The 13,540-nt window shown below is 42.9% G+C and overlaps 1 protein-coding gene across 5 annotated transcripts in view; it reads right to left on the bottom strand.

Annotated features, from left to right (window-relative positions):
• The window catches only part of SMAD1 (SMAD family member 1), a 51,077-nt gene that overhangs the window by 19,526 nt on the left and 18,011 nt on the right, over positions 1–13,540 (bottom strand). For all 5 annotated transcript variants that reach the window (XM_015861158.2, XM_015861159.2, XM_015861154.2 and 2 more), the window contains one exon: positions 5,901–6,525. In XM_015861158.2, the coding sequence (XP_015716644.1) occupies positions 5,901–6,300 (400 nt within the window). In that variant the 5' untranslated portion in view covers positions 6,301–6,525. The remainder of the gene's footprint in view (positions 1–5,900; positions 6,526–13,540) is intronic.

Below are 13,540 nucleotides of genomic sequence, written 5' to 3'. Positions count from 1 at the left end.
TCCCCCCCTTACAGTTCCCACACAAGGCTCCTCTCCGTGCTCCCTGCATCCCCCCTTATCCAGCACCACCCTCCAGAAGGCCAGGCAGTGGAGGAGAGCTGCACACAGCTGGTCCCCAGCTCCCCCGAGCCCTGGCCATCAAAGCTTCTCCATCTGGCCGGAAAGCAGCCGGAGGCTCTCCTGCCGCCTCCGGTCCTCCCAGGTGCTGGGGCCATGCAGGCCCTGGGAACCCTGGAAGCCCAGACAAGCTGGCAGTCCCATAGGGAACTGCTGTTCACCCTCCGTTTTCCGCCCTGCTTCCCTGTTTGACCCCAGAGGAATTACAGCCTCTGCCCATTTGATGATGATTGCTGAAACAGCCAGAGCCACAAGCAGCACACTATATTCGAACTCTGCTGCTTATCTGCAGCCTAAGCACTCCTTGTAGTGATCCAACAGGTAACAGCCTGGGTACAGTAGCTCCACACACAGCGATCCTAAGCCGGGTGGGTACCAGGGAACAAGACTGGGTTTAACTAACGGACCCATTTCATGTTTTTATACAGTACCTATATGGAGAAAGAACACACACGAGCAAACATAAGCTAGCACAACTGCATGCATAATCACGCTACACACAACCAAATATCTGTATGATTTCAAATGGCATTCAAAAGCTCCTTTAAACATTTTCTTCTGCTGAGTATCAGAGCAGCAACAGTGTTATGTGGAGCATCTACTTCCAGGGCTGCACAAATCTCAAGCTGCCTTAGCCAGGGTTTCCACCATTTTAAGTTTCCTTCTGCACCTCTGGTGCATGCAATCAGGTGTACAGCCTGACAGACATTCAGAGCAGAGAAGATCAAAAACAAATATGAAAGCAATCAGGTTAAAGTCATAGGCAGGAAGCAAAAACAGCACAACATAGCTACTGCTCTTCTCAGAGCCCAGGAACAGACTTGGCCTGTTCTTGTGCCATAAAGCACCTCTACATTTACATTAAATGCTTCTTGCCACTGCAGGCAAACTTAGTGAGGCAGACATCCACTTTAAATTCATGTTTATACTGGAAAGGAACATGATATTTAGGCAAAATTAAAAATTCAGCCATTCTGACAACACATTCACCCACGTCACAAATAAGCACCCACTGCTCATTCTGCAGTTTAGGCAGAATACAGGTATCCAAGCAGAAGAGTTCATCGGTTGATGAATGCAGCCAGAATTTCTGAAGACATATAAGCTGGTTCTGACAGAGCAGTTTTAGTGCTCCTCTGGACTATGTGGTTCAAGAACAGTGGAGCATTAGTATCATATCATATCATCTCCAGAAATGAATGCCAAAACATAACAACTACATTTTCCAAGCCAGGATTAAGCTTTCTCAGATCTGTGCAAAGCAGGCTGCTTCTAAGCCTGACCCCCAGAGATACCAGGGCATTCTGGACACACGCCACTCTCAGAAGATACCACTCAGTCATATCCTTGTATATACCCTACATAAAATACTCTGCACCACCAACTTCCACACACCGAGCTAAAAGAAAAGTTAACCACTCTCTTGCTTCCTTTGCAACATGTTACAAACTCAAACTCTCTTTAATCTAGAACACTGTTGAGCAGCAGGGGCCAACTAACACAGTTCTGCAGCATATGGCACCCATGGCCAATATCCATCAGTTCTATGGGGATATGAATTTCTTCCTTCCTTTTGTTTAACTAAGCAAAGGAACTGAACCTCCTTCCCTGTTTATTTATTTATTAAAGCAGTGTCAACTTAAGCAACTCTTCATCCTCCCTGTTCCCTGTCCCATCTCTGTTTTGCTATTAGATCAAACTGGATCCAGGCTTCCTATTTTTTCCAAATTCTGAGTCATGTCTTTCACCTGATTCCATTGGAATAACTGAAGACAGAGGCAAGAAACAGAGGGAGTATCTCCATGAAACAAAAGCAACAGATTAAAAGAAGGAAAGAAAGAAGTATCTCAGGAAAGGCTTTGGGATGCCATTTTGTGTGTCCTCCAGCAAAACCAGAGAGGTCATTTGTGGCATTTTCAAGCAGAGTTGAGGAATGACACATTTGCTTTCTCCTCTCCCAGTGCCTACACCCAGACTCAGGTCTCAGTCATACTTACAAGCCCCAGAGCACATAGAAATCTGATCTCCAGGTATCTCTAAGCCAAAAACTAAAACTGAAGGGAAAAAAAAAAAAAAAAGCAGACTCAGCCACACAAGCAGCCCAGTTCAGCTGACTGCACCAGTTTTTAAAAGGCATCAAATTGAAATCCTGCCCTCCTTCATTAAAAGCTTTGCTTTGCCTTGCCAAAGGAAAAGAAATTCACACCTATCAACTACCACCATTTCTGCACCAGAAATAATTCTGCACCCAACAGAGCTACAAAACAGAAAGCTAATGTAACAAGATATTTCATCCTGGCAGTAGAGAATAAGATTGTGTTCCTGTTCTCAGCAACAAAACAGCCTCCACTTGGAACGCTCACTTCACACCACCTCTGCTTCCACCCACAGGCCAGATGTGAGGCCCTGTGGGTGCATGGGTGTTCTCGCATCCCCTGGATGACCCTGATCGGCCCATGAGATAAGGCAGCAGTGGGATGAGAACAAAGCACTGCCAGTCTGCTTCAGCACAAGGCCACTGAGACAACTGCACTGGCACAGCCCACTGTAGGAGCTGCTTGTGAATGGCATCTCCAAACAGCAATTTTCTGTCTGGTTAGTTTTTGTGACCATATGGGTGCTGATGCCTGCACAGAGCCTCAGCACCGGGTTAGGTGTTACCATCATACCACCAAATCACACCCAAGTCTCTTACTGGATACCAGCGGTTGGGGACACCTGGGAGGCTCTGAAACTCCAGGCAGTTCTCTCCTCAGCCTCCCCACAACTCCTTGCAACTGGTTTTTATCCAACCTAGCTAATGGAGAAAAACCTCACTTGAATTCAGGTGTAACACTGTAGTCCGCAGACAGACTAAAGCACACCAACTGCAATGATTTCCAAGCTTGTGTTTTTAAGCTGGATAGCAAGGATGCACCCCTTCTAGCACCGTGAAAACATAAAAGCATTTGTGAGACCAATTTCCCAACTGAAAGCACTACATGATGTTATCTATTTGAGGATTTACCGTTAATCCACTCTTCAGAACTTACACAAACACCAGCCACGTGACAACTAACAGGAAAGTGAACAGAGCACACTGATCCCATCCCAGGCAGCGCCCTACAGAGCAGCTCCTGAGGAGCTGGGTCTGTTTGAGGCAGTTAAGCACTGACCAAGCTGGCAGGCAGAGCCAGGATATCACAATATACTTGTACAGCCTGCACAGTGACCATCACACACTCTCTCGAGCTTCTAGCTTCATTTAGTCAAGTATAATTCCAATCCTCCTGGCTGTGATAACCTTGGAAACACAAGTCTCGATATCTGCTTGGAAACAGTGACTCATGTGTGAATTCCCCCAATCCATTAATCTCAAAGCATAAGCACTTAGGAAGCAATAATGGTGTTTTAATGTCCAGGCAAAAATGGGGAAAAACAGTTAGCCAAGTTTGAGAGCGACTGTCAGGAACTGAAGCTGAGAGTGACACTCTGGGGACAAACAACAGGGAAGGGAAAGGAAGAGATACTGTAACTTATGAAGTGCACATCTCTAGGCCAAATGGCAGCTCAGTTACCACCTGCTCCCAAAAGCCACGTATTCCAAATTTATCTCCATGCAATATCCCTCAAAACAATGATTGATCTACAGCGTTAATTAAGTAGAAAAACCTCCTTCACAAACCCAGCCAGAGACCTCAGTAAAAACTTAAGGCTTTGACCCCACTCTGGCATTGTGGAACTTTGGAAAAGTTCTTAAGATGAGACCCCAACATACACACAACTTTATACCTGCAGCCCCACGACTCATTAGGCAGAAGGCAGCTCCTGCTCAACACTCCCCTCCAGTAAATTTCAGCTGGTCAGAGCAGCACATCGATCTTCCGGTGGATGAAATCCTTTCATCAGCTCTGTCAAGGCCATTCCAGCCCTGATGTAAACAAGCAAACTGCCCAGTTGCTTACTAAGGTGATAACCAGAAGTACTTAGTTTTTCCTGAGGGGCACTGGCTGAGCAGCGGGAAATATTTCATTGCTACCATCTCCAAACTGATTAAGTCACTCTTTGTTTTCTCCCCAGCACAAACTACACAAACTCTGGAAATTTGTATTTTACCCTAAAACAGCAGGAATCCCAAATTCAAAAAATAACATTTTGCTGGTTCCCAACTACAAAATGTAGAAGGTGACTCAGGGCCCAAAACCACTTTCCAACCACTTGGGCTACCTAACAGTACTCAGCACATTTTAGTTAGACATCTTTTGAAAGTTCTATTCTATTTTTACCATGCAGATCTCAGTGAAGTGACAGGACACTTACAAATATAGTCTTAAATATGGCATAAATGATAAGAATTAGAATGTTCTCAGACTTGGTAACTGCTTCCAAGACGAAAGGGAAATGAGCTGTAACACATCACTTGGTGTTACCATGACAGCAAGAGCCCAACTGCTGCTCACTCTGACCGAACTAGATGTGCTTTGGGAATCTTAGTTTTCAGTACTTTGGAACACTGAACATACACACCAGGTGCAGACACATGCAGAAAACTAGTAATACAAACTATTTATTTTATTGTCCCACTTCTGCTCAACACACAACCCTTAACATTTGTTAAAACTCCTCTTTTTTTCTTCCTCCAGTGCAGTGTTTAAGCTTTTTGTTTAAGCATCTGCTGCATAAAAGCCATATTTTATGGATATCACACACACGATTTCCAAACTAATACTAACACACCAAAGGGAAATATTTGCCATCTAGATATACGCTACGTGTTGCAATTCCAAGATAAATGCTATTTCCATTCACAGGAAAATAATCAGGTAACAACGTCATTTCCACTGCAGTTCTTAAGCAATCCATGCCACTCTGCAGAAACAGCTCCGCAGTTTACAAAGTGCCTAACACAGGCAGATTTCCTAAATTTAAACCAGAAAAGCCCTCTCACACCTGCAGTGCATTTTCTGCAGATGTCCCTGTACAACCTCACAAGTAACTAGAGACCAGTGGAGACATGTTTACGCACATTTCATCTTAGTCCCTGGAAATATTCTGAAAACAAACTCACACAAGCAAATCAAGCACAGATTTACTAAAAGCGGGTTGGGCCCTTGAAGAGGAGACAGAGAACAGGCTGCACTTGTTAAAGCGTGGAAGTGGGTAATGGGTAAACACATTCCACTTGCAGAACAACTAAAGGTAAAACATCATGTACAAAATAAACCCCACTATCAAAGCTCCAGGTTGAGAGGGTATATTCCGTGTCTGAAAAAAAAAAATAAAAAGCAACCAAAACCTCAGACTTCAAAGGCCAAAGCTGAAGGCAACCTTAAAGACCGTAGTATCTTCTGAAGGGTGAAGGAAAAGAAGTGATAGAAGTGAAATAATAACAGTAAGATCATATCAGAAAGTTTTTCACCCACTAAACGCAGTTACCCTTCCTGTTAGCTTGCAACATTTCATACATGCTCAAACTGCGCTGTTCAGTAAAAATATAAAAAAATAAAATGAACTGAGGGATAGTGGCCACCAACAAAACCAGGAGGCAAGAGATCCAGCAACTTAAGGCACACACAGACAGTATGCTGCTGCACAGTGACAAAATGCATTTATATATGGCAAGTATTCACCCTGTGAAAGGGAGAACTGCGAATCAATGCTTATATCCAGACAGATTGCAAAGTACAAATCTGACGTGTGCAAACAGCGACTACTGCTTACTTAAGCTGATGAGTCACATGATTAACTGCCACACTTTGCATTGTTTAGATAAGGCGCAAAGGTACAAACAAGGAAGAACCTACCAGGACTTTCTACCCGCTTGTAGTGGTAAGGATTGATGCAGACCTCCTTCTGTTTAGAACCAAAAGGAAACTCGCAGCATTCCAGTGGTTTCAGTTCATGATGGCTTTGCAGGTCTGGCCAGCGCCACACTCTGCAGTAAATTACATGTGGCAGCCCTTTCCGGTGTGAAACCTGAAGCCGGCCATCCAAGGACCGAGGAATTGTGACACAGTTGCTGGGCTGACCAGGACAGCTTAATGCTTTCTCCAGTTCTTCCATAGCACCTTTTTTCTTCTTCAGTTTTTTCACTAGTGCATCAACAGCCTTCTCCGCCCATTTTTCTTCTTCATCCCCCTGCTTCCACCCCAACAGCCTCTTCACTGCCGGGCTGGTGAAGGAAAACAAACTTGTCACGTTCATGGTGACCTCACTTGGTCACACTGGATACCACAGACCAAGCAGGAGAGACTGTCCTGTTCTTCCACCGCAGCCGCACTGCAGATTTTAATCAGTAGTCAAAAGCAGTCTGCCCAAATATTGTGGTGCTTCTGCTATTTCAGTCCTCCCGTCCCAGGACGGCCATGCTGACAGTTCCCCTTGACAGATGTGGCCTTCTCATCTTGCTAAAGCCTTCCGGCTGAGAACCTGCAGGAGAAGAGCGAAAAAGGAAAACAGATTTCACTTTGTCAATTAACCACCAGCAGTCAGAAACATTCCACCCCACAGGGCCAGGGTGACCAAAACCCAACCGATCAACAACAACAAAAAAACCGCCACCACAAAGTGTCAGCAGTCTCAACATCAGACTGAAGGAACAGCCTGACAAGGACCTTTAAATAGCAGAGCATGCTGGTAAAGTCTTTATACTCTTGCTACCAAAACAGTCCTAAATAAATGAGGGGATTGCCCTGAAAAACAGTGGCACTGCATAAACAAAACAGAACAAAATGGTTGAAGGGAGTTAGAGAGAAGCAGGAAGGAAGTGCAAAGGTAGGGAAACTTAGAAGGTAGGACAACTATCCCTCTGCTCAGTTCCCGCCCGCATCCAATACGCGATATAGCCTCAGTGATTTTTGTGCCATGTAGCAAGGGCAACTGCATTTGCCAACTTCAAATAATGTTCCTGCTCACAGCCCAAGTGTAGCCTAAAACAGCCCCCCATTTTTTATCTTTCACCGCTAAGTGAAAAGTACACTCCCCACAGCCTATCAGCTTGGCAACTTCACACAGCAAAACGTCCCAATAAACTCATACAGGATGAAATCAAACCAAAACTTTTGGTTTTGATTTCCAAGTGAAGGTGGAAGCAACATACCTCAACAGCACTGCACTACCCAGATCTCTACAAGCAATACGATTTGAGAATAACTGCATGGGATCTGCGCATATCACAATCTGTGACAAACTGTTCAGCTTCACCTGAGTTAGTCTGAGTGACAAACCAAAAGCAGAACAGGAAACTAGAAAGATCTGTGCCCTCATTCAGCTCCCCACGAGAAAGCAAAGCTCTGTCTTCCTAACCCACTAAAAAGCCCTCACCTAAACAGAATGAAAGGGAAAGACATCACTGACTACATCCTGACCCCTCCCTTCACAGTGCCAGCCTGATGTGCTCAAAGACACATGAAGGAGCAGGAAGGAGGAAGAACTGATAAGAGGGTTTGAGGTAGTACTGTGATCTTCAGGTTGGGAGGTGTGAAACAGCAATGAAGCAATGGGTGAAGGGAGGAGTAGAACTCTGCATGCAGAGAAATCCCCATTACAGGGTCTTCTGCAAGCAGCGGGCTTCACGTTTACTCAGGTTATGAGCAAACAAGAGACTCACCTCTGCCACAAGGAACAAGGAGATAAGGAGCACTAAAACAGAAGCATTCAAATTAAGTATGAAGACAGACAGGAAATGTATCCCAGAGCAGATACCGAGAGGTTGCAGAGGAAGAGGGAAGAGGAAAAGGATAGAAATGTTTTTGTTACCATCAGAAACACCAAAAAACAAAACAAAACAAACAAACAAACAAAAAACACAGAACAACCCACCACAAAAAATCCATACGCTGCCCATACACAGACAGGTTAGAAGGTATCAGAGCAGCCATGAGCCTGAATTGCAAGTTTATAATCAAAAATAATTATGGATCTTGAAATTTTAATTGCTAAGCCACACTTATGCTCCTAACTGTCATAACTGTAATTTCATTGCGTACCTCTACACTTAGAGTACTTCAAGCTGAAAACCATCCACTTGATTCAAATAAGTTGTCACTAAAATAATTATCTAATTGCAAAGGTTCCATTTTATTAGGTCAAATGTATAAACTACATTTATGTGAATAATGATCTTAAACTAAGACAAAGACTGCATCCACCTGCGCTTCATCCTGGTACTTTCCATTCATTTATTCTGAGACTTCTACTTGAAATAATAATGTCAGTGCAATGGGAGAAATGCATAAGCCTGGGGCAAATTTAACAATAGATTTTCTTACCTGAGCATAAGCCATACTGGCAACTGAACTAAAACTCCATTACTGTCACTGACTGCACTCCAGGTATATTTTATCCTTACATACATTCAAAAGTGCTGTACTAAAATGCTGTTTTATTTCAACAATTTTATTATCAGAGACCCAGCACACTTACTTCAAATATGCATACAAGTATTGGAGCTATTCTCAACTCATACATAGCCTGTATCTCATTCAATGTTCTGAATAGCTTTTTTCTACTTTTTGAAAACAAAAAACACCAGTTCCACACACAAAATGTACACTACTGTTATCAAGTAATCAAGTCAAACTTTCTACTTCACATCTATTAGATCTGAAACAACAACAAAAATATTTTAAATATGTGGATGGAAATTCTAGTGAAAAACAAGTCTAAAAAGTCTAGAAGTCTAAATCTCAAACCCAGCTTCAGTCTACATACATAGAACTGTGTCTGTGTTGATTACCATGGCATGACCCACTTCTACCAAGCTGCTTTAAAAATAGATGGGCAAACTGCTTCTTGTGTAGAAAAGAAGTTTTCTGCCTATTGAAACAGTATGTTTTCACTCGGGCCTGAAAATACAGCCTTAGTATGTGCTTGCACTTACGGTCTGATAAGACCAGGAAGACATTCAGATGTAACCCCAAGCAGCCACGCCACAGGAATAGATTTTCTGACATTCTTGGATCACACCCTGTAACATGCACATGTCCCATTCCCATAAGCACATGCTCCAAAATATGTTCAACATCACAACCAAAAGTGTTATCTTAACAGCTGGCACCTCTGGAGCAGCAGCCAGCAGGAAATGCACTGGGAGCAGCACAGCGAGGCCCATTAGACACAGTACTTGAAAATACAGTTGAAGGCAAGGCAGCTTAGCAGCTGTGAGCTGCATCTACAACCTGCTGCTGACCTCCAACCCCAGCACTGCTGCTGAATTTCAGCCTGCCCAGAGAAGATCCAGGCCCTGAATTAGCCAGAAAGAAAAGGGAAAATGAACAAACGAACAGAAATACCCCGGGCTGCTGTATACCACTCGAATGCTAAATTCCAGTAGTGGTGTCAAACTAAAAAAAGGTCGTGTAGGTGGAGATTTTCATTTCCAAGAAGCCAGAAGCATGCCCGTAGCACTGAGCTTTTGCCAGTACATTCTGTTTCCCTTTTTGCCACTTTTGGTTTTTGCAATGCATCATTTCCTGTATTACTTTTGCACAAAGTGGTCTTATCAGCTGGAAGCGCAAAATAAAGATTAAACCGCAAGTCAACAGATGACAGTCTGCATCTGCCTTCCCAAATACACACGTCCTTCTGGGAAAATAGGAGCTGCTCTTCCAACAGCTGAGTGACCACCAGCCCTTGAAGGTTATGTTTACTCACAAGGTACCAGCGCAACAAGCTCAGCCAAACAACAGGACACCCTCCAAAAGGCAGTCTGGAATTGGTTGAAAGGAAATGAAGTTGTTACCCACTTATCAGCCACTCTTTACACATCAAAAACGATGCGCTTTTTATTGCATGTTCTGTCTGCTGATGGATGAGCTGGAATCAACAAACTCTTAATATCAGCACTGCTTTATTCCTCTTCCTCCACTGCCGCTATCTTTTGTGTGATCTTTGGATTGACAAACACACAGACCCACATGCAGCTTGTGAGGGGGCTGGGACAAAAAATGAGTGTTATACACAGAGCTGTTCAGCCAGCCTTGGGTTTAAACTGCCATACTCGGGCAAAACGCCTAAAAGCCAAGCTCTGCTTTCCTATGCTCACAATTACCCTGCCAGCAACACAAAGCAGACAGTAAAATACTCAGCGAGACTGTTCTCAAATTCCCACAGGAGATCCCATAGGAAACTGCCCCACTTTGCATAAATGATTGTTTTTGGTGGGTGGAAAGGGCTGGGACAATGAGGTGATCCTCTGCTGTGCAGGAGGCGAAACAACCCCAAACCCGAGTTTCAGGCAAACAAGCAGCTCTAACTCCTCTACTAACTTCCTTATTTGTATCACAGCCCAGGGATGCAGGCAAAAAGGATCCCATTAAGTATTTTTCATATGTACTCAGAGCAGTTAGACATAAGACTAGGCAAGAACCACAGCAAACAGAATCTACATAACTGTTAATGAAGAAAGCTGTCTAGTTTTCCTACTGCACTTTAAAAACCCAATGTTATTCAATGTATCTTCTCCCAGTGCCCATTAATTATTGACAACATAAACAAATAACAAGAAGAGAGATATTAATTTGCTTCTTTAAAATACTTCTACCTTCCCCAAAAGACAACTTTTCAGCAGTTCTTGCTTCCTTTGAGTACGACATTTATTTTTTAGAAGTTTAAAAGAAAAAAAAAAAAAGATCAGATTTTGGCATAGGAGCCAGAGAGCTGTCACTTCCCCCCTCCGCAAGAGCTATTTCCATGTATTACTGTATAAGACCAACTCCAAAGACTGAGCTAACACCGTGTGAGGTATCAGAATAAACACTGAGCTAACACCGTGTTAGGTATCAGAAGAATAAACACTTAGCATCCTTTAACCAGAGCCAATGGGCCTTGAGGAGGACATTAATCAGGATGCTTTGAGGACGTTGCCAACTTGGCAGTAAAACTCAAGGTCCATGCTGAACTACCTTCATTGTAACAATAAAGTTCACACTCATAGGTCAAGATGACCCCTGCCCTCATGAAGACCCCTCTCCTAAGCAGGCATAGCAGTGGAAGTATAGAGTCAGCAATATCGTATGTAAATTATGGAATAATTATCATTGAGGAGGACTGAAAAAATTACCAATTCTAACTTTTGAGAATACATATAGCACAGACTGTTCAATTTGGTGTGTTCAATATGTGGGAAACCATTGAGCACCCAGGCTCACACAAACCTGAAATAAATAAGCACAGTCTCTCTTGAACGTACAATTACTGACAACGCACAATACTGACAATCACACTGGGTGACAATCTGCTTTTCAGACATTACTAAAAAGAACACAGTCTAAGCATCTGTAACGCCAGAATGTGTTACACCAGGCTGTGCATCAGATTCCTCTGACTCCTTATTCTTGGAGCAAGCAGCAAAAAGTTTTGATTTTCTTCTTCACATGATGTGACTTGTTAAAAGAAGCCTCAAGTCTTCTGCTGATTTACTTTGCTAATCAAAGAATTCTTTCTTTGTACCTTCTTATGGTACAAGATCAGACCTTGTTCGTCTTGGAAAAGTGCACAGAAACCTCACAGAAGCCTCAGTAGCATCACAGTACTCATGCAAAAAGAGAAAGTCATTCCACACTGCTGTAAAACTCATTAGAGAGTTTAAACAGAGACTGATTTGGCTCTCCTTGCATTTCTGAAAAGGAGGAGAATCAGTGCCAGGGGTGGGAAGGTAGAAAAGAAAGAAAAAGTTAATGTTTTTACATGTCTTCTTGATATGGGGGGAAAAAAAATATCTTTAAAATACAAACATTCATTTCTGCCATGAATCACATGAATCAGCATGTGACGCGATATGCATATCAAGTGTTCAAGTAAGAAGTGTGTACTGGTGTTGAAAATACTTCAAAACATTCAACAGGCTTTTTTCCTGGCTTGTAGGAGACACCCAGCGAGGGCTGGGAGGATACATCCAGCTTGTCCTATGAAACAGGCTCTGTCTTGGTTCCTGAAACTAAGGCAAAGCACCATGTCTGAGAAAGAGGATGAAGAAAACTGCTCACCATATTTGAATGAGAGGTTGCCCTTTGAAGAAAGTCACCAACATGTCATTATTCAGCCCTGAGAGGAAATCCCTTTAGGCACCAACCTGCCCCCATAGCACAGCAGACTGTAACAGAAAGTAACACAGAAAGACTCCATAAACTTCATTGTTGCTCCTCCAGAGAAAATGCCTCATTCCTGTATACAGTAAAATCCAAATACTACGTTACAATCCAACTAAACTGGCATAAGAGTCATGGTGAATGAATATGTAATTGTGAGAAATAACACAATGAAGACACAGTGGAGGTGTTTTCCCAGTTTTAACAGAGATGTATCATCAATTAAATATGCTTCTTTTTTATTAGAAACCAACACACAGCTCTTACTAATGCCAGATACTGTTCTTTGTAACAGAAAGATTGAAACAGCACATGTTGCAAATTTCTCTGCACCCTTAATAAAGCAGAATTCCTCCCTGCTACAAGAAATATTAACACCTACAATCTCTGCATCATCAAATGCTCAAACCATGGACTTTTCACCACAGTTAAAGTGGCAAACTCCTAGTATGCACTGATGAACTGTACTCGTCCTAATGTTCAGATGCAAGCGAGTCCCAGTGATGTCACTAACTGCCATTCTTCTAACACCTGCCAGTCCGCCCTCTGCACTGATTCATCATGCCAGGGCTACAGGCAAAAAAACAAAACTAATTCAATTTGTTTCGTAACTGGGAACAGGATAAGCCGAGTGCACAGGAGGGCTCATACAAAAGGAACACACTGAAACATAGACCCAGGTGTGGAAAAACCTCTTCCGGTATTGGCAAGCAGCCGCACTGAATCAGATGGGTTAGCGAAGATTATCTCTAAAACTGCAAGTTAATATTTTAACTTCAGTCAGGAAGGAACTGTAATTTGATGATTCAGTTAGAATTCGGACACAGATGGGATTACAAAACTATGAGCTTCTCTGAAATAACTTACAAAATGAACACAATGCTGTGAACCACAAATCTTGACAGGACAACATACACGTGGGTTATTTGTTGAGAACTATCATGAAAGGTTCTTCACTTCTTACACTCTCTGCCAACAGAAGGCTGCACACGGAGATTCTCAAATAAAGCCAAACACTCAAAAGAAGAAAAATAAATAAATAAAAATCAAATAAAAAGATGTCAGAAGACAGAATGAATTACCAGCCACAATAGTAAGCATTACATTGTAAGTTTCTGGGGCAAATTTAGCTACAATACTTCCACAGGTGTTGTCCCACTGGCCACTCAGCGGGCAAAACAGGAGGAAAGCAGGAATCTCAGTTAGTAAACGACACTGGCCAAGCTCTGACAACACAGAGCAACCTGTAGAGCAGTTCAAACCACTGCCCATCAGGCCTGGTTATGCCTTTGTGAACACAGCGTAGACACAAAGATGCCATAACCAGTCTAACTTTCTATATGAGAAATCCTCTA

This window comes from Coturnix japonica, chromosome 4 (genome assembly GCF_001577835.2).
Source record: "Coturnix japonica isolate 7356 chromosome 4, Coturnix japonica 2.1, whole genome shotgun sequence".
NCBI classification, from domain to species: Eukaryota; Metazoa; Chordata; class Aves; order Galliformes; family Phasianidae; genus Coturnix; species Coturnix japonica.
The sequence above is the reverse complement of the archived record's forward strand: the minus strand, read 5'-3'. Positions and strand labels throughout refer to the sequence as shown.